Below are 22273 nucleotides of genomic sequence, written 5' to 3'. Positions count from 1 at the left end.
AGTGATGCTTGCAAGGTTAAAATCGTTATGCCGTAACGTGTGTGGCAAGCATTACAAACAAAATTGATACCTAACTCATAACATAACCATGGAATACCTTTGGCCTATTCCAAACGCTCTTATAAATATAAAAAAATTATATTTACATACAGAGGCAACAATTTCCTGTACTGGATTAATAGCAATTTTTCTGACAAGAACTTTAGTCTCAATAATCTGAAAACATCAACGTATCAAAAAACTAAAATTAAAAAAATAATCGTAATTAATTAATTAATAAACAGTAATAATTACAGGGATATTTTTAAAATGATAAAAATATGATTTTTACTTTTATGTCTGAAGTACTTAACACATTAAAATTATGCTTTCTCTCTCACACAATACAGAACTGTCATAAAATATAAAATAGTAAATTGCAAAAGGAATGATAAAATAATATTTAAAATGTATAAAAATAGAGATATCACGATACACACAAATTAATTCAATAAACAAATATAAAGCTCGCACACAATTATATTACAAATTAAACACAGTATTAAAAAGACAAAAATTAAATCGCGTACTCGAGAAATAACATCGTGACGGTGATATTGCATGCAATGCCAAAACAACGGTACAAAAACACATTTGCATCCCTTTCACTCTCATTGACGAAAAAGAGATAGCAATATTGTTTATATTTTTTATTGATTTGATAGTAAATTTTCTGTCGTGGAATTTCATGTTAAATCTGAAAAAGTATTGTCATACTTGCGAGGAAATTAATTAGTACTTTAACATTTATTGAGCAATTTAAAATAGAAATAACTGGTGAAGAAAAGAAAAGAAAATATTTAATGTATTAAACTAGTAACCATGACCACTATAATATTGAAAATAAAAACATAAAAAATGATTGAATAAAAAGGTCCTTATTGTGAAATAGACATAGTGATATTATTTTAAAAGTACAATTTACAGCATATTAATAATAAATTATTCGCTTTTCATAAGATAATAAGTAATTATTGCCTTTATAATGTAAAACTATAGATTTTATACGAATTATTTTCACAACCTTTTAGGGTTTGAGTATTTTCGTCGATCTATTTAAAACAATATGATTTATAACGAAAAAAGAAAAAGTAAAAGATTTTTTATAGATAAAATTGCTTCGATTTTGGAAAAATTTGTGAAAAAAAAAATTTAAGGAACAAAGAGTATGCAATGAGAATAGATACATCAGAGCTAGGAAGGCGGGAAAAAGTCATAGATTAAAATTTGGTTTTAAAATAATTAAATTTTACAGGATTTTTACGTCGAAGTATTATAACTATTATGTAAATTTAATAAGAAACTGTTTTTAATAAGATTTTGTATATTTGGAACGCTGTAAGTAACCCAATTATTTTTACTATACCAATAATTTACTATTACATTTTCGATTCTAGTCATTGCCTAACAAATTTTATAAAAATGTACAACTGAATATAGACTATTGAAATATTTTAATTGCATATAGAAATGTTTACATTTCAACCTTTATTTTGTTTGGCACAAAAACTTGCAATAACTCTAAGTATGTCTAAAAAGTTTTGTAGAGTTTTATATAACCTTAAACGACGTAAAAAAAAGTGTATTAAAAACTTATTTTATTCCCTGAATTATTTTTACTTTTTAATAGTTTGATTCTTAGGAACATTTAATTGATTTTTAAATCTATAATTCTATACTATCTAAGTTTTAAATGCATCTAAAAAATATGGTTTTTTCGACAACATCTCACTTTCATCTAATTATGACAATAAATTAAAAATTATGCAAACAAAACTGTACAGCGCAAAGCGAAGTTACACAAACACATTATAAATCTAATTTACATATAGATGTCATTGGAAGGTAACTAAATATCTACGCCTATAAATAAAAATGCTACAAATACTTCGATTAATAGAAATTCCTCTCGTAAGTCCAACTCAAATTAAAACAACCTACAATAATTTTTAATCCATACAATCTATTTCTTGCAAACAATGTCATTGTGGCAAATTATCAATCGAAGTATTTAAAACCAAGCGCTTAAATAATATAAATAAAACATACAGCCTAAATTAAATATTTGTTCATGACCGATTTAAAAAAAAAATATTTTACTATCTATTATCTGCTCTTTAATAGTCTGTGAAACAACAAAAAGGAGACATAACCTCACTTTTTAACTCAAATTTTAAAAGTGACCCGGTGTTACCCTGTATTAGCTCGCACCTTTTTCTTTTATTTCTTTTTTATCGACGTCCTCTGCATTCGTTTTGTCTTGTTCGTTGTCCTGTTGCTCCTGAGGCCACAACACCTCCTGATGATTCAGCATGTAATACGCCATATGTTTGTCACTGCCGTAAGTAGACGCCTTCGTACCCAGACACATTAGGAACTGACTCTTTTCCAAATTCTTATCACAGTCCACAGAATGAAACTTGTGCACTAAACTATCGTCGGCCGTCCTATACACTGTTAGATTTGATTTGATTAATGTTTCAAACAACTGCACGTCCTCCATACCCCAGCCCTTAATGTTCAAGTCGAAACCCCCGACTCGCATGAAATCACACTTGTACAACCCTAAGATACCGAAACCGTACTGTCTGAAGTATCCATTGTCATCGTTTATCTCTGTGCTGTATTTCAAGTCTGCAAGTTCTCGTTCAGTCTTCGGCGTCTCCTCCTCTTCTTCGACGAACTTCCCAATATCATCGTCCGCGATCAATATTTCGTCTTTAAATTTGTTATAATCTTCACCGTTCACCACGTCAGGGTTGAACTCGCTGAACACAATGGGGAAGTAGACTTGTGTGTACTTTATCGTATTGATTCTGATTCTTCTCAGTGATAAATGGTTGAACATCATATCGACGTCGATGAAGAAGATCAGGTCGTCGTCCTGACACACCTTCAGCCCCTCCGTCAGAGCCGCCCCTCTCGAGAAAGTGGTCGAACCCATTTGTATTATCTTAATATCTTTTCTGTACCTATCCGTGTAATACTCGACTAGAGTCTGCGCGTTCACGTAATCCGAAGGGTTCTTACTGTCTAAGTACAGCACTATTATCAAAGACACCGCCTGGTCCGATTTCAGGACGATGTCCTCGTAGTTCTTCATGAACCTGCCGAAGGTTTCCTGTCGCCCGGAGAGCGGCATGATGAAGTGGATACATCTGTCGTAGAGCGGGTACTCGAGCCGGTTGTCGCCCCACTGGAGCACCTTGGGCAGGTTGCTGTGTATGCGCATGAGGCCGCTCTCCAGCGCGCCGCGCACGTCCAGTCGCTCCAGGAAGCCCTGCTGCTGGCTCGGCTCGTCGAAGTCCTCGTACTCCACGCCCTCCACCTGCTCCAGGATGGCCGGCTCCTCGGGGGGAGGAGGCTCGCCGATCGGTAGCTCTCTGATTTCCGTACCTGCAATGTAAAATAGTAACGTTGGTGATATTGAATTTGAGACGAGGCGTAATGATGCAAAGAGGCTAGGTGTATGTACCGGTGAAGGACTGCTGCAGATACGCGTGGCGGCGCACGGCGGCGGTCATCTTGCGGCCGCGATAGCGCCGGTACTTGAGCAGGAGGTCGAGCGCGTGGTCGGCGCCGTGCAGCGGCTGCAGCCGCGTGTACCCGTACAGCAGCTCATTGAAGTCTATAACGCGCCCGCGCTGACGGGACGGCGCGTTTATTATCTCCATCACCTGCACATCATACGCGACATTATCATTAACAAAAACACCAGTAAAATATCTTCAAATTATTTGATCGAATAATAAACAGAAGTATTGTTGAACGCAAGGAAAATAATAATAGTTAAAGAAGCGACATTGTGATCACCGACCTCTCTGATGACGTCATCGAGCGCCTCCTTGAGCGGGCTCTCGATCCTGCGCTTGGGGTTGGAGTGGCTGATGCTGTAGATGGACTTGCTGATGAAGTCGAAGTGCACGATGTCCTCCACGTCATCCGCCTTATACCTGTTCATGTTGATCGGCGCTCCTGGAAACGAGAAATTACTATTTAGGTATAATTTTATTTTCATCATTACAAAATTACTTTTTTTAACATCTTTTCCGTACTAGGAATGCTATCATATATTGTGATATTTATTCCTTCCTTCAAAATAATGGTTTTTTTTAGGTAGATTTGTTTCGCACTGCATAACTGATGGCAACGATGACGTAGTATATCTCACCTAATATCCTGTTGTTCCCTAAATATCCGTCCTCCCCCATCTTGTGCGGGAAGAGTGGCTCCCCGCCCGGCAGCACGTAGTCCTCTACTTTGTCGACGTCCACGCCTAACTCCTGCACGGAGGCCGCGATGTCCCGGTGCAGGTCTAACGAACGCTCTTTCAACTCCTGGATACGAAGGTTCTGGAAAACAAATGGTAACAATTACTTAATTTATTAGTAGAAAGTGGAAAACGATTAGGTGACCATATATCGTGACCAATAACTAGAATTACTCCAAAAAAATATAATACGATTGTTTGCATTTTTTTAGTTTATGCGTTGCATTTAATCACGACAAAGTAAGCTTACAACAAGGGAGGTCCCCACCCCGCGGCATGATCTGTAAATGCGTCTTCGTCAGATAACACGCGCCGCTAAAACTGCACTGTAACTAGATATGCCAACAATACAAGAATCGACATCATTATTATTAACCTATATTAATATTATAAAGAGGAAAGATTGTTTGTTTCCATTGAATAGGCTCTTAAACTACTAAACCAATTCAAAAATTATTTCCCTCTCGGGTAGCTACACTATTTCCGGGTCACTACCTAATTAAAGTGTAATTTAACAAACCATACTATCATGGTCACCCTACATTATCTATGTTCTTAGTGCTAAATAAGCGCGAATTGGAAGTAATACGTTCATTGCACTACTCCAGAATATAATATGCAAATAGTATGTATCGAAATCCAACGGTACTCTCCACTCCTGCCGCCATCCGGTTACTGCAGACACCGATATTATCTCATCTAATTTCATTAAAACCTTTGCTTAATAAGGCATTCAAATGAACGCTTAAATTTCAAACCTCATCAATATTTAAATTAAGAATCAATTATTTTAGTTCTAGGTATAATAAGCTTTGACGAATCGTAAAGAAATAATATTCAAATATAACAATTTTATTTTATAAATTAAATTAGTTTAATCACAATATCAATAGATGGCAGCACATGTACTATTATTTGCATCATTCTGTTTACTTTTCTCTTTAACCTACGTCATGGTGCAACGGAAATACCGACGCAGGCAATTTGTTTAACTCTTTTACGAAAGTAATAAAATTAAATATTTGATTATGTTTGTACAGTAGTGATGCTAAACAGATACGAACTTTGATGTGGGCACCCATGAGTACCCACGTTACTAAGTAAAAAATCGATTGTTAAAAATGCTTTAGCGAGTTGAGACAGACTACATCGCAAAATCTACGCTTCGCCGCCCTATTTTATATCACTTCAATAATTCCTTTTATTTCTATCTGTTCCACATAAACGCGAACAAGAGAGCCATAGACAACTATAGGGTGCGATGAGCACTTTAAAATTGCTTACCATTTTATCCTCTTTTAAAAGACCTAGGCGCCTAGCATACAATCACTATATGTAATCGTGTTACTCAACACGTTGACGGTTCATTTCGTTGTTAGCGGTGTTCACTTTGTGTTTGAAAGGGCCTTGTGTAGGCCATCACATGAACAGGAATATGTTATTATGCCATAACTAGTTTTTGTTTTTATAACGGCTTTAGTTATTACGTGTGTTGCCAGTTAGAAGCTTTTATATATCGTGCGTGTATGATTATTTAGAACAGGTTATAATAACATGAAAGTAATGTAGACTGTACAATGTCGAAAATATTATTACAAAGATGGAAATCTTGCGTAAGCGTGTTGTGCTCCAAAGGGAACATGTGATCTTAATAGAAGATTATTCACACTAAAAGTTTAGGCAATAAACGACCTCAAGCTGGTAAAAATGACATGTTCTTTGAAGTGTAACGAGGGATTTTAAAATAAATAAACTAATATGCCAAATTTAATATGTATAAAACCTTGTGATAATCTTCTCGCTGCAAGGCCAACGAGTCTCGCAGAGAGAATCAAGCAATATGCGGTAGCGACTGACCTCTCAACCTTTCACTTTCTCGACAGTAAACTTGCTGCAACTACGTTAACCACGTCCTACTAATAAACAACAAGTAATAACTCATTTAACATATTAAGAAACCCAACTGAGGATTCATCGTAATTCATCACATTTTACTTTAGAATATAAAAAAATAACACTTTTTAAGATCAGTCCAGAAAAAACACAATAGAAAGACCTTTCCAATTAACACTTAATTTAAAGAAGTTGTAGCTAACCGTGAGATTCCGTCGTCGTAACATATGTCTTTTGCTTTCATGGAAAGGCAGATGCTCTTTCTATGTTTCTCGTCCTTTATCCATTAAACTTAAAGAACGCATCTGTAAATGCGGATGTCTGTAGACAGCGGTCATTTCGCTAATTTGACAAATTCAGGTGGCTTTTTGCTCGTTTGCTATATCATTTACATATTGTTATCTCTGTCTTTTTCAAAGAGAATAATCGAGATGACAATATGTTTTCAATTATTTCAGTAATGGTAACTCACAGTAATGACGATTTATTTCTGATTGTATGACAACACTATTGAGTGCAGCATTGTGTCGTCGGGGTCATTGACCGCCTGAAAACTCGTTTCGAACGTAAAACAAGTGGCCCTTCTAAGAAACTAAAACACGTATGTATTAGATATACAATTGAGGCATAAATATACATAAATATACTAAAAATTAGTCTCCTCTAAAATTGTGCCAAAAAGATTTGTAGAAATCGATGTACATTTTCTAATAAATAAACTATTAAATGTAAATAATTAATGCGATATGTTTCTCGAACAAACATCGGCATAGAATAAGTGCAAACAACAAAATGTTTGTGTACAACAAATGAAGCATAGTTCAGGGAACTGACTAGTAATTTGTTGGTTATTTTTAAGTTTTAAAAAGGCGAAACTGCGATGATTTTCTTATATTCTTATTTATATTGTTAACATAGCAAACTATGTAGATAGCTAATCAACAAGCAATGATGGACATCCGTAACAAACGAAATGCAGATGTGTTTGCTGGCCTTATGGTCGTTGTATTTCACCGGTTGAGCGGGTCATTTAAGCCGTATGCATAAGTTTTAGTCGTTATGATGCTATTCAAACTTTATGGCGGCTCGTAATTTTGCACAAGACGTTGCAGTAAATAACATTTTAGATATCGTCAGGCAATAAAAAGATGCGGGACCAGAGAATTACACTGCATGTCCTTTTCTTCATCCTGCTTCGGACCGAGCTGCTATAAAATTTTAATCTTGTAATACCTTGAAGTATGTATGCAGTCTGTACATCTGACGGTGATCTTTCACTGGATGCAGCGTGATGGCGCGGTGTACCTCACGCCGTTTGAGAGTGCTGGTGTACGCCGCCGAGCCGCTTCCGTTGTGATGCAAGATTGTCTGCATCTGGAAGAGGAAAAAAAAAATATTTTACTTTTAATTTACAATACAATTTTATTTAAATTCCCTGACCTAAAAAGGTATTTGCTCTGCTATCTTTGCTTTTACTATTAAAAGTTTATTCAACGTTTTAGCAAGCAAAAAAAGTTAAGATAATTGTTTGTCATACAGTCTCTATCTGCTATATTTAAATACGTTAAGTAATCACTAAGGGAGACTTCATTGTAGTTTAATATACGAAAGTTCATCATATCTAATTTATTCTATAATCTTTGACTCATTCCCAGGCAACTATCTGTAACCGTGTAATTAATTTACATTGACGCAACTCACTCGCGGTTGAATTCCATGGAAGTCAAACAATCCACACTCACTGCTCAATTGAAAACATCTGTTATAGTAGTTTCACACGAGGGTAGAATACAGTATGAGTGCAGTATTGCACGCATACATCCTGTCAAAACACTAACCAACTTCAGTTGTAGCTACGCGTTGTGCGTTCATCCAATAGCAGTACTGTTTTGTCCTACTGCTCTGCATCACGGTGTTGTTCTCGTGTGAGACTAGAATTAGTTCTGAAGCCGATGCTCTCATAACTTAGAACAGGAAAGGAGTTTGCCATGATAATTATCTGATATCTAGAACTGATTAGGGTGACCATAGCACGTAATTTTATACGGACTTTTCACAAATGTTTAATGTGTGGACTAACGATGCGAAAGTTACGTAATATCGTTCAAACTGAGTGATCAAAACTTTCGACAAAGTAGTGACTTTTAATAAAATAGAAATATTGAACAATAACTTAGAAATCAAACAAGTTTATTACATTTTATTGACTTGCTAACCTTTTACAAATATGTACGTAAAGTTTAAAAAGTTAAGTAAAGTTATTAATTAATTATTTGTTGTTTGAAAATAGTGCTTAAACAGCTGAAATTGAGTTCATATTTGCATGCACGGCTATGCAAGATAATTGAGTGTAATTCCACAAATTTAACAAGCTTTTACACAAACACAACAAATGTAATAACCGTAAATCAATATTGGATACACAAGTTGTGCAACACGATCAGAAACACTAAGACAAGTGATTCTGACAAAGAACGAACCCATAATAAAAACAACTGTTAAAAATATAGCCAAGTCATAACAAGAAATTCCGGTTTCAGGTGTCAGAAAATAAATAACCACCACTTAACTCTTCGAAAAAGAAACAATTGCCTGTAGAAACAATAGCATTTGCTTTATTTCATCTTTATAATATTTAAAAACCGTTAATATATTACTATGAAGCTTATGCCGTAAGATAGCAATAAACAACTACACCTAACATCAAAACATCTAACGGAAGCCGTGTGGTCTGGTTTGTAGAGAACGGACACAAGAGGCGCGCGGCCCACATACATCAAGATGCAAACTTTATTGCAGCTCGTCATTAATTCGATAACTGTAACGTATCTGTGCATATTGTTTCCTCGTAATCCCACTATTGATGGATGAAACTACGCGCATATGTGTCCCCTGTGGTCATCTTAAGTACCCTAAGGGCTCTAGTCTGTATTAGGAGGTGATTCCGCCTTATCAACAACGGTGATTTAGTGCGGAATGGACGACTACAAACATATTTGAAATAGTACCCTGTTATCCTTCACTGCATCCTGAATCTGTTACCTCTCGATGAAACCTAAAATTGTGTTCTTCACATAACCGAGTGTAAATGCGAGCTGCCATAAACTTTGAATCGCATTATACAAGTTAACATGGGCTACATGAATCAAAGCGCCTACAAAAAGCTTGTTGCACTTAGCGCTGACGTCTCTAGGTCATACTAAGCCGAACAGATATTGTAAACTATGTGAACACGTGCTGTGTTAACCTTGGATACGTTGAATGAAATAAAAGGGGGTAATGAAATAGGGCGTTAAGAGAAATAAAACTTCGTTTATACGATCTTTATATAAAAATCAGAGCTTTGAAGATTGCATGTTATCTCTATTTTTAAAAAGGAAGTGAGAGAGATGACAAGATATACAAGCAGGTACATTTAGGTTTGCTAGTGGTATTACATTTCTAAAGTTATACTCAACACTTTGTATAGCGCCATGATTTTTTTTTTTCAATAATTACATTTCCAAAGTATCTTTTGCTTAACCTTTCTTATTGTCTTGTTTTCTAAACTAACAAAGTAAGACTATTTATGAGATATGGTTTTAACGAATTACATTGTACGAAAGTTAAACAATCTCATATCTAAGCTATAACAGTTAATTAAATTAAACTGCAATAACAAAGTTATCAGTGAAATGATTAACCTTATTAATATATATGTAAAATATAATTGATTCAATGTTATTTATTTACCCTGAGTTTTGATTGGAGAATATTCTAGAAGAATTAGTCAACACTGGCCGTGTTTTCATTCTCACTAATAGGCTATATTTTTTATAAATAATAAAACTTTGTTACGGAATTTAGTCACGATATTTTTGTATCTACATATTTACAGAAATAACGGTATAATTAAGCGATGTCGAAAGGGAAAGGATGTCTGCGTAGTGTACAAAATCCCGGCTGACACAGAGCAGACCAGTTTTTGCAACGCGTCCTGCACGTGCACATCGCTATTGTTTGCAAATGTCTTAGATGCACAGACTAACTTAAGCATAGAGAGAACAGTACAAATTTTTAATATTAGAAATATTTTGTTCATGTTAAACTCAACATGCCATTTTGAAGAAAAATCTTAACAGTTTAGAGCCAATTTATAATTTTTTTTGATAAATATACTTATTTATTTTTCTTAATGCATCACTTCATTTATAAAAACCACATAAAAATTGTTTCCAATGTCTTTGCGGTTAGACAGACAGCAAAGCTAGAGGTGTTTTCTTTTATTTTCTAATTAAAATTGAGGAAAAAGTTTTAACTTATTCATTACCAATTACTCTGTGGCAGGAAACATCTTGACATTTAAGAACTTTCTAAAGGTTACTGTTCTCAATACAAACCACCTACATAGTTATCGTTAAACTATTTGTTAAATAAAACAAATCCCACGTGCATCCTGATTCGATTCGGCTTCGATTTATACTTGTTTAGAGGCGATCTATAGCAAATGAAAACGGAATTTGCCTAATATCATGAAGATAAATAATAGGTCTAGTAATAAATATAGCATATGTCTACGGGGATTGTGTAGCCCCAACAAGCAAAGAATTTTCAAATCGGTTTAGTAGTGTCGGAGGCTATTCAATGCAAACAAACTTTCCTGTTTTTTTTAAATATTATTATAGAAAACAATTATATTATTTCATTCAGCACAAACTAGTAATTAATTCAGTTCAAAAAAGATTTTAATTAATTGCATTATGTCTTACATCGATAAATATCCTATTAACAAGAATATATAAACTTTTAAAAAAGTTGAATTACTACAAACTCTTTTACAGAAACACACAGAGAATTGAAGCCGGGACTTCGACCTACATAGCACAACTATGTTTAGCAATTTAAGCTTTCTCCGACAGTAAATTACAGGTCATCCGACCGGTCTAGGTGGTCTTCGAGAGTCCATTCATTAGTTCCACTTAACTGTGCCGCATCTAGTGTTTGTCTATAAACACTAAGCTAGACTTGAATAGGAAATATGGTCGGGTCGTAAGGTCGAGTTGTTATTTATACTTGTTAATCAACTACGAAACCACAATATTGATTCTTTTAGGATTTGTTACTAAATATACGTGGGGTTTTTCATGGTAAAATCATTTAGTTTCAAAATGATTAAGAAACTTAAAATTAGTGTTCAAGTTGTGAATCAGTGAATTTGTTATTTGTGCATTTAATATGACATGGCGTAACAAATTGGCTTCAAATACAGATTATAAAATATTTGACCGTTAAGACGCGTCATCAGCGCGTCACTAGCTCGCGAGGTCGACCGCTATAAGCTGACCTGCGGATACTACATGGTATATTATGCCAGTACAGTAGGACAGCGCTGGTATACTACTGGCGTAAAGTATACATTAACGAGTACCAGAAATCCAGAACTATCCGTACCAGACCAGCGCTACTGTCTTACTGTACTGGCATAATATAAACGAGACATAAAGACGAGTTTATGTGGATCACCTGTACCTTGATCTTTATGGAGGTCGTAAGGAAGCCGTTAAATAACATTACATGCCGTGTATCAACCGCAGAGATTTATTAATAGAAAGTGTTACAGTGAATGTTAAACATATATAAAGCTTTTGAGTTGACATTTAACATAGATGTAGATCATAGTTTTGAAGAGTATATAGACTACAAATTATTTTTTTTAAATTCCATGCGGATGGATTCGCTAGCGACAACTATTAGGTGCGCAACTAAGTTCTCGCTTTTTTTCGATAAAAATATAACTTTATTATTAAAAAATGGTTACAAATGAATCATTCAAAGTATTGCCCATCGCTAGACACAACTTTTTCCCATCTTTCTGGTAGAGCTCGAATACCTTGACGCCAGATTTCTTACTGCTAGAGCCATCTACTGACAAATAGTTAGACCTAAAAGTTTTATAAAATGTTTAAATAATTAACACCCTGTGGTTTATATTTCAGGCCAGGCTGCAGAGTAAACCCACAGTTTTACCCAGGTTTTACTAACACACAACGATCACCTAGTTACGGTTATCATGACAGATTACGCGCGTCACGCAAACGTGACACTTGCATTGCTGTTAAAAATAATAAAAGCAGATTAAATATATACCGGCACATTTTTTATTTTAGTAACACAGAGCACGATATCAGAGTGTAGTCGGCGACTAGAACATTTGCCAATTGCACATACAGACAAAGCGGTTCTCTTCTAAATGATAAAGTTCAAATCTTACTAATATTATAAATACGAAAGTTTAGATAGATAGATGGATGTTTGTTAGAAGGTATATCGGTAAAGGCTCAACGGATTTTGATTAAATTTGCTACACCTATAGAACATAATCTGGAGGAAAACATATGCTTTTTGAGTTTTGTTTTTGTTAATTCCGCACAAACGGAGTCGCGGGCGACAGCTAGTAAATTTATGAGAATAATGTTTCCTAGTAAGTTTAATAAAATTGTTCATTCATTTAAATTTTTATTTTCGACGGTTGAACCTCTGGTTTACACACGTATGTATGTATGTAACTGTATATTTCCTTGTTCATTTTCAAATGTCCAATGTGACGTCACATTATCAATGACTAGGCTATGTCATATTTTATTCAACACTTCCTTTAATAATTCCATAAAAATCATTAACAGATAACAGTAAAGTTATCTTTATTTTACAAAAGAATCAATAAATGTTGATGATTATCTACAATGATATATTTCAGTTGTAAGACATCAAGATAAAAGTACAAAGTATTCAAACTATTTACATTTGAAGGACTAAATATAATCCATTGTTTTATTAAAGCAATATAATCGTATCAAACTAAAAAAGAAGGTAGAATGCAGGAAGAACTGATCATTATCTTATCGTCCAAATAGTTCTTAAAAATGAAATGATGTCTCGAAGAATTAAGGTAAAAAATAGCGGCAATACTTTAGAATATACAAGCATTTATTAACTGTAGTTAATTAACATTACGGTAACCCCAATTGTAGGAGCAACAGTGCTCCCGCTGAGGCAAATAACGTCCAAACATCCTTTTCTCGAAGCGACTTAGGACATTTTAAATTTAAAAAGCATAATATGGCTTATTTACTCATCAAAATACGTGGAAGGTGTTAATTTTCTTACTGGCCAGCAACACATCACACTTGATATGTTTAACCGTACTTTAAAAAAAGCTGTAGATTTAATTGGATCACGTACACACCGGAAGGCAAACGTTTCTGACAACCAAACATGTACACTAGGTTTTTTTTAAGTTTTTTTTTTAATTCTTAGAACTCTACACCAACCAATAAGATGGGATTTGCAAAAATGACTGTGGGTTTCTGAGGTTTAAATCTGCGTTTAAATCATATTGTTATCTCTGTTTTGTCACACAAAGACGACGATATGTTTTATACAGAGATTTTGGTCTTAGAAACCATTGAAGAATAAAGTAACAAATATTAACTTAAAAGTAATCGACTTCAATGAACACAATGATTAAATCTAGGCCTAAACTAACATTATGTCTGAGCAAAAATACTCAGTCGACCTCCCTACGAGTCGAGAGCTATTGATTTATCGACATAACCTGACCTACTAAACAGCTTGTCTTTTAAGAATCGCCTTACTTTTATGTTCTCTTATATTCGTAAAACATATATTCCTTTGTGGTTAAATAATTTTATTTCCTAACGAATTTATTTAACCATGGTAAACAATATTTACTAAGTTGCAATTTACTGGTTATAGAGACTATATCATATTAGTCACAATAAAGTAAATTACTTCTCATGTTAATTTTATCAATCATATTGTAGTCCTCATAAGGAAATTAAAACCATTCTTGTGTTAACATGACTCCTTTGATAGTCAAATTATGTCTTTATAGTCTATTAAATAACATACAAGTAACTTTAATTGCTAACTCGTGTCAAATTTAACGTCAACAATACGTATTTGGTATAAAAATGTTATTAAAAAAAGTTCAACTGTTAAATGTTTTCGGTGTCACAAAGTTATCATAGCAAAACTATATGATATTACAAATGTAAGGAAATACTAGATCCCGGGGATATAATTAAGCTCTCAAGCGAAGGTCGCGTCTACGTAAGATTGACATATCCTCGGGCACATTTCGTGTCGTCTCTGCCGGTAGGGGGCGGAGGCAGGGGGCAGGGGGGCAAGTGGGTGCTTCCTCTAGTTACATCGTCCGTCGTCTCGGCTGCCATCGCAATGCGGAATTACTATTTTAAGATATATAACACCTCTTCCGTTGCGTACAACTCGACAATAGACATAAGTTACAAAATGGTTCACGTCAAGAGGAAGTTCCTTATCCTATCCTATAACCTGGTCAGTAAAAAAAAAAAAAATATGCCGATGTTAAACACAAAATAGTTGAAATCAAAGTCGAAAATCTATCACAGCGTATATTAAGGTGGCAACTATTGCGTGCAACGTCTTGATGTGTGGAAACCAGACAGGGGGGAATAAAGTAGTCGTTAACTAATAGAAGACGACAGGCGAATGTTTAGATAGCCCGCGGCAATAAGTCAGCACAATTCTCTTGTAGAGACGACCTGTGTGATACTCTACCCGAAATAAACTCAATTAATCAATAGCGGGACCACACAAGATAGTTTTCGCGGAAATGTTTTTATGTATTTGAGTTTGTGTGTATGTAGCCTAAACGTCTGACTCTTTCGACATGTGAGGTGTCATTCGATTCGTATTTTCCCACGAAATCTCAGATTTTTTTTATATATAAGCAGTGTTCATAACCAACCACTATCTTACTTCTTACTAATATTATAAATGCGAGTGTTTAGATGGATGTTCTCGCTAAAATTTGACATAGATTTAGAACATAGTCTGAAAGAACACATAGGCTACTTATTAATTCTTTTTGAATTCGGCGACACCTATATTACATATAAATATATTTGACCTATCTCTACACTTATATATTGTCGCATCTGGCAACTAAAATAATGTCAACCGGCCAAGCGCTCTGACAAATTATAATGATAAGATATTTAACTTGGCACAAATCAGTGCGTATTGGCAATCAAATTAAGCGTAAAGGTGCCGAACGATTGCAGATAGTAATCTTAATAAACGCTAATGCATCACCATCTAATCTTACTACACTTTATAAGCATAAACTGTCAACTGTTTCTTGCATTTTATTTTCTTGTCACTTGACGACAAACGTGACATTTAGGACAAAAAAGAGATCCGGTATCTTAAATTGTAACAAAAGTATACGACAAAGATTGTTCAAGTTCAATAAACTATTTGTTACTTTGTGGATTGTTTGTCGTGCTTGGAGAATTCCGGACACTATTATCACAAGTTTATGAAAAAAGTAGCCTATCTCATTTTTTCATAATGTAATTTACGAATAAAAATATAGTACCAGCTATCATTAAAGTAAAAGTTCCTTATTTCACATTCTTGCAAAACGCAATATGGGTTTTCCATACTAGCAATAATCTATAGAGATTTAAAATTTCTTTATATGCCGATTAACAGATATGGATACATTATAGTAACCTAAATATATCGTAATTTTATCAACGATATTGATAACTTAAATATAGAGAAATACTCGATTGGGACATATACACGAGATTTGTACGGATATTCCCACCTTGGAAACAAAACATATTATCTTAAGATATAAGTCATCTTAAGATAAATTTCAAGATAGCATCGGCAATAACAGCTATTTAATAACGGTAGCTTGTGACTATTACGCGTCTACGTATGCCACGCGACTTTATAACCTCAAAAATATATTGTCTATTATATTTATTGCCAAAAAGTAAATACTTATATTGTAATAAATAATATAATTGTCAAGCCTTCGCATCCGTAACCTATAGCGTTATACTACAATGTATAATGACGCCCATGTTTTAAAATTTTGCAAAAATTAGAAAAGATTTACACTTTGTTCAACTTTAGTTTAATGATAATTTTGCTGTTGTTCATTCATTTAATTTTTTTTGTACTCCTATTTTCTTCATCAGAAACAAACGCACAACTCTGACCATCGGTCATCTGAAATAAATGTATATCGAAAAGCGCGACCCAGACGAACAAAAACTAATCATTTTGTTACCCTCTTCTCCTCGGGACATTCGCTCCACGATACATAAAGCTTGTCATCCACTACAAGATATCCACTCCTCACCTCCACTACGCATAATCTGTCGTATATTTTACACTAATTTGCGATGTACAAAGCATTCTTCGTTCAAATCCTCCTGTTATGATAATTAGAAAATTGCTCAAAGTTATTGCGACAATGTGATAGTGATTTGGTTCAAATGCTATCATCAGTGGTTTTTAAAATTAGCTGAAATAGTAATAAAACAAAAAAATCAATGTTTTTACTTTTGTCTCGTTAAGCATAGTTATGTTTTCTTAAGATCGTCCAACATGATATAGTGATGCTATTAAATTAAATATTAATAGCTGGAAGTGTACAGCATACCGATTACGGTTCGAGGCTAAACAAGGCAATTTCTCTTAATAACGCCATGGCATTGGCACAGCCGGCCAACGACCCGCTTGACAAACTTACCATCACGAGACCTCGTGCGACGTCGGAAATTGAAAGTGTCCCGTCTGAATTTTTATAATGTTAGAATCATACGAGGACAATACAGTGCTACAGACTAGTAGACAGGACAGTACTGCTATTGTTAGACACTGTTGAATCAACTGTTCATTATCTATGTCGTGCAGTACCACTATAGCAATACTGTCCTGCCGCACTGTACTGCCTTCGTATGAAATACATGACGTTTCATACGCTAAAAGATTTATATGTCTAGGCTTTTATGATAGCTTCAGGTCATGGGGCAAACGTTGACACTGAGTGTTTAATTTGTGCCAAAAACGTAGCTTAGGTTTTTTATAATACAGGTGGCTCCATATATTATATAAAAAAAGATTTCTAGACACGTATAATTAGATATAAAAACCTTTGCAAATACAGCCATCTTTATTTACATTAGCAAAAACATTTCAAGGCTAATGATTATGAATAATAAGCAAAAATAAGATTAATCTTTGCCAATCTCATGGCGTTTTTAAAATTGCCTTATTGAACATTAATCCGTAACCTGCCTCGTGTTTACTTCGAGCATATATTTAACAGCATCGCCATATCATTTCTTAAGACATTGATTTTTGATAAATAAACGATTACAAAATTCCAAGATCAAAAACTATCACAGTAGTAAAATATTCAAACCTATTATTATGTAAGTAATGCGATTTAAAAAATACAATTCGTGTCTCGGATGCTAAACTCCTTGCAGTAAATTAGCGGCCAGTGACCCGGTCTGCCGTTTTACGATTTAAAAAAAACATGAAACAATTTAATGACGGCCAATCTTGGCGGCCGTGCGCCGAATTGTAACACGTCTATTCCTTATTACAAAATACATGAATATATTCAATTTGTATTTGTAATTAAAAAACGATCTAAAGAAGTATTAATATGCGAAATTCTTTAGAGAGATTTTTTATAACTTTGCGAGGATAAATTAAAATAATTTAAATAAAACATGAAATAATTATTAATCGTTACCAAAACGACGTAACGGAACTCGATAAAATTTGCCACAGTTATAGAAAGTCTGGAAGAACACATAGGCTACTTACTAAGTTTTTTTTTAATTCTGCCAGGACGAACTAGCGGACAACTGCTAAAATATTGTTTATGTCAGACTAATCTGACATTAACAATATTTTTAAAGGTTAATGGCAAACCAAAAATATAAAAGAAAAAACTTAATCTCTCGTCAAGTTTGATGTTAATGATAGGCATTCAAACCCCGCCGGATAAACACGGTTTTTTAAAACAGGAAAATATTATACATATTCTGTTTTGCAAATATAATTAAGATAGGTTTACCAGTCGGCGTTTAATTATTATTCGTATAGTAACGAGTTTCCGGCAATTTAAGATATATTTATGAATATTGGAAAAGCGAGACAAATGTTGAATTGCCATTTTTCTTTTGTTTGTCAATAAAGTGAATTTGTATAATATAAATATTATAATACAGACATATTAACTTTAATGTTTGTTGAACTCAGTAGTTCAAAATTAAAAAGTAGTATTCAATAATAATTTATAAAAAAAACCGTACTACATTTGCTTCATGGTACAGATAACAAAAGTTATTGCATGTTATTAAATAAAAAAGATTGACGTCCGTAAACTGGGCAAATAACAATGGCGAATAAAAACGATGGGCGTGTTTAGGTTCTACGAAACTAATGAAGCGAAGTTGAGAGTGATTCAATAATTATATACAACAATAGAGCTTGTTGCTTATGGCTATCTTTAGGTAGACTTTAATACAACTAAGCAAAATTATCATTTTAACGTCTTGGGAAATTTTGCAAAATAAAAATACACAGATGGAACAGGCAAAAAAATCGTCCAATTCAATAATATTTTAAACTGAACTTTGAGACGGGATAATATAACAAAGACAACTGTTAATAAAAGTTTGTCTCTTTTAGTTTTTTACTCTGTGGAAATGTCATCACACATTGCTCTGATGAATGCGCGGGAAAATAGTCTGAATAGTGTTGTATATCCAATTACCGGAATTTTTAATTTACATGTTATTGAGAGCTTAACATTTTATTCATTTAATTGTTAGTTACTTATATCTAGTTATAGCATTACGCTTGTAATATTTGGCAGGACAATAACCCTGTCATTATTATAGTAAATATCGGTAAAAGCTAAACATTCATAAAATACGTGGAAACCATAACAATAGAAGTATAGATATTTTAGTGAGGTAGATAAGTGTCTGTTGTAAATCGCCTTGTACGGTTTCCTAATGTGATCCAATTTTTACGGTGAAACACACAAATGTGATTTCTAGCGTATGTTTAAACATTTTGCCCCAATATAAAAATACGGATTTTTTAACTATTCTTCCACACTTTTATTTATCTTTTTAATTATAACCAAACATATGTTTTGTTTCTAAATTAAAGAATTTACGTTTTTCCAACGTTCAAGTCAAATTATCAACTAGTTTTCGATCCTTTATAATACATTAACAATACTTAAAAGACTAATTTTACATTAAAAACAAACTTATGTGGTCACTGTACAATACAGAATAAGCTAAAAGCATAAAATAAATGTATTTGTCGCTAACGAATGTGAACGAATTTATGTCGCAGTATGATTTGGAGTGTCGACTGATTGACCTTAATAAGTTGCACGGTAACACATGCTGCTTTCCACGCATTTTATAGCAAACCCAGTGCTGGTGCTGACCTAATCTTGGTGATAATATCATTACGTAAAATAGAATCATATCAAACAATATCTTTTTTGTCTATTTTATATCTTCTTTCGACACAACTCCGCTAAACAAAGGGTGGCCCCGTGATTAAACGCTAGTACTCGTATATATCCATTACGCGAATCTTACTAATATTATAAATACAAAGGTTTAGATGGATGTCTGTTTGTTAGAAGGTATCTCCTACAACGCCTGTACGGATCTCGATGAAATTTGAGTAGATGTAGAAAATAATCTTAAAGAACATATAGGCTACTAATGGCTCATTAAGAAAACTATAAGCGCATAGAAATTATGCTAAAATCAACTTTCGCGGTAAGTTTTGCTTTTTTGCAATAAATATGTTATGGTGATGTCGTGGTCGTTGACATTAGAGGAGAATCCGCTACATTCTCAAACATTTACGCAATATTAGCGCACGTTTAAAAATACCACAGCGTAAGCGTGGCGTGATTTTAGTGTCGGTTTACATACTCCGTCTAGTTCGAATAGCTTACGTGTTATCTTTGACTTTGAAAAGACCGGACATGTCAAGCGTGCATTCCCCTTTGCGAATTAAGAACTAAACTTTCTTGATTGTGTACGTGCGTGGCTGTTAATTTTACCGCTTGCTAAAAGTGTCAGAATCTATTTAATACAACATCAGTTTTATATCTAGTCCATTTCTCTATAGTCAAAGTATTATATTCGACCAATATCGGGTATCTCACACGAACTGAGGTGACCGTGCAAACGGAACATAGACTGAGGAAACGTGTCTGTTCATTTGTATCATATGACTGGCTGGCTTAAATTGCATAAAAGAATAAATTTCAACATTAGACCATTTGAATATCGTGAAATACACAAACTCATGAACCAAAATCGGTGAAATCGTCTAGGCAGGCTACAGACGGTCACAATACAATATACTAACATCCTCTGCACAGTACGTCAGTGTGAAGTGGTCTTAATATTGAATAGTTCCAATTAATTTCTCAACTGCACAATTTTATTAAAACTAATAGGGCGCGATAAGACACGATAAAGTCTGCTCGTAAAAGTGAATCAGTGATAAGGGAAAATGTTTTTGTTTGGATTAATATTTTTTAAAGTGATATATATTGGCAATAACACAAAAACAATATGTTGAAATGTAGTATAAAGCATAACTGTCTTCACCAAGGGATAATAAATAATTGTGTCTAGTTTGATTTCATTTATTACCTTCCACATCGAATATGTTTTTTATTATTAAAAGTAGCACTGATAATTTAGAAGTCTAGGTACAAGTTCATTGTTAAGTCGCGATTTTAACGTTGTACTCTTTACACTGGTTTCTCGTGAATACCTAATACTCCACCATTCTTATCGATATGCAAATAGATACGAACTGCGCAAAATCGAAAAAAACTCACATGTCGCGGCCATTATTGCCCATAAGGTCAACGCACGTACATTAGCAAGAGAAAATTAAAAAGAATATTCGTTCTTTTTTCAAAATAGTTCCATAAAAACTCACACGTGTTCAGTAACTGGCCATCCGGTTAATGATCTTGTACCACAGAGAAGAAAAAAAGCAAACACGACATTTTAAAATAAGAACACAATTTTATTGGCTCGATTTGACAAAAAGACGATATTGTCCAACGATAGGCAACAATCAATTTCATTGATTGCAAATTTGCTTTGACAACTAATTTATTTAGGCATAAGTACTTGACACTGTGATGCAATTATATAATTTAATACTAGTAGCTAAGATCGCAAATTGCATGTACATTCACAATACCGGTGCGGTCGAGGACTGTGAACTGGGTATATGCAAACCTCGGCCCCAAGGCCATAGCGTTTCAATAGACAGGAAATGCTATTAATTTTAGGCATCTGTCCGAATGTAGTAGATACCAAATAAAATTTATTTTAGAATTGAATGTAACGTACATTTTTCTTGACAAAAAAATACTATGATGATGACTATGACTAGATTACATGCAGAATTTATTTCAGTTCAGTACTTAAAAAAAGTTGAAAGAATAAAAGCTGTAGCGGCATTATCTTAGATCGGAAAACATAAGTGGCCCTTATAAACGATTTAAATTGTACTTATAATAAGTATTTTATCACTGTACTTATTGAGTACATATTTCACTTGTATACTAGAGTATACCTTTCGGCTCTTAAACACAAAAAAGCTTAAATACTTTTTTAACTTTAACATCAAAATCATGTCTAATCAAGGCCAAATAGGTTTCACAAATTTTCTAACAGCGCTTCTTTAATCAATAAGTACCTAATTTGTCGCATTATAGTCGCAAATTAAATATATCGAGCACTTTTGTTGCAATGCTGACGGGAACTACGCTAAAGCCGCTTTCACACGAGGTCAAAACAGTAAAGTGGAGCAGTAGCTAACTGCTGCTGTTGTTTAAAATCAGAACACAGAGACAGCAATGTTTTGTCAGTAAACGCGCGTTCAAATAATAGCACTACTGCACTGTTTACTGCTCTGTTATGTCCTGGTGTGAAACTGTCATTACGCTTGTGGCGACAAGTATTATATTTCAACCCGCGACTCCAACACGCGGGGATATGATGACAAATAAGCCGGTCACTTAAATATAATATATTTTACTAAAAAGTATAGACCGATAAGGCTAAATAAACCGATGGGCATAAGTCAAACTAAATTATGACAGCACACTAGTGACGTCCACCGTCAAAAAGACAA

General features: G+C 34.1%; 1 protein-coding gene across 1 annotated transcript in view; it reads right to left on the bottom strand.

Moving 5' to 3' along the window:
* Window positions 1-1021: 1021 nt before the first annotated feature.
* Window positions 1022-22273, bottom strand: part of Chsy (Chondroitin sulfate synthase) — a 29747-nt gene continuing 8495 nt past the window's right edge. The window contains exons 2-6 of the mRNA XM_013314558.1: window positions 7436-7576; window positions 4211-4391; window positions 3857-4014; window positions 3515-3716; window positions 1022-3435 (exon numbers count right to left, since the gene is read on the bottom strand). Of these exons, the coding sequence (XP_013170012.1) occupies window positions 2240-3435; window positions 3515-3716; window positions 3857-4014; window positions 4211-4391; window positions 7436-7576 (1878 nt within the window). The 3' untranslated portion in view covers window positions 1022-2239. The remainder of the gene's footprint in view (window positions 3436-3514; window positions 3717-3856; window positions 4015-4210; window positions 4392-7435; window positions 7577-22273) is intronic.

The sequence above is a fragment of the Papilio xuthus genome, unplaced genomic scaffold (genome assembly GCF_000836235.2).
Source record: "Papilio xuthus unplaced genomic scaffold, Pxut_1.1 DF827461.1, whole genome shotgun sequence".
Taxonomy (NCBI): domain Eukaryota; kingdom Metazoa; phylum Arthropoda; class Insecta; order Lepidoptera; family Papilionidae; genus Papilio; species Papilio xuthus.
This window is presented reverse-complemented; position numbering and strand designations above follow the sequence as displayed.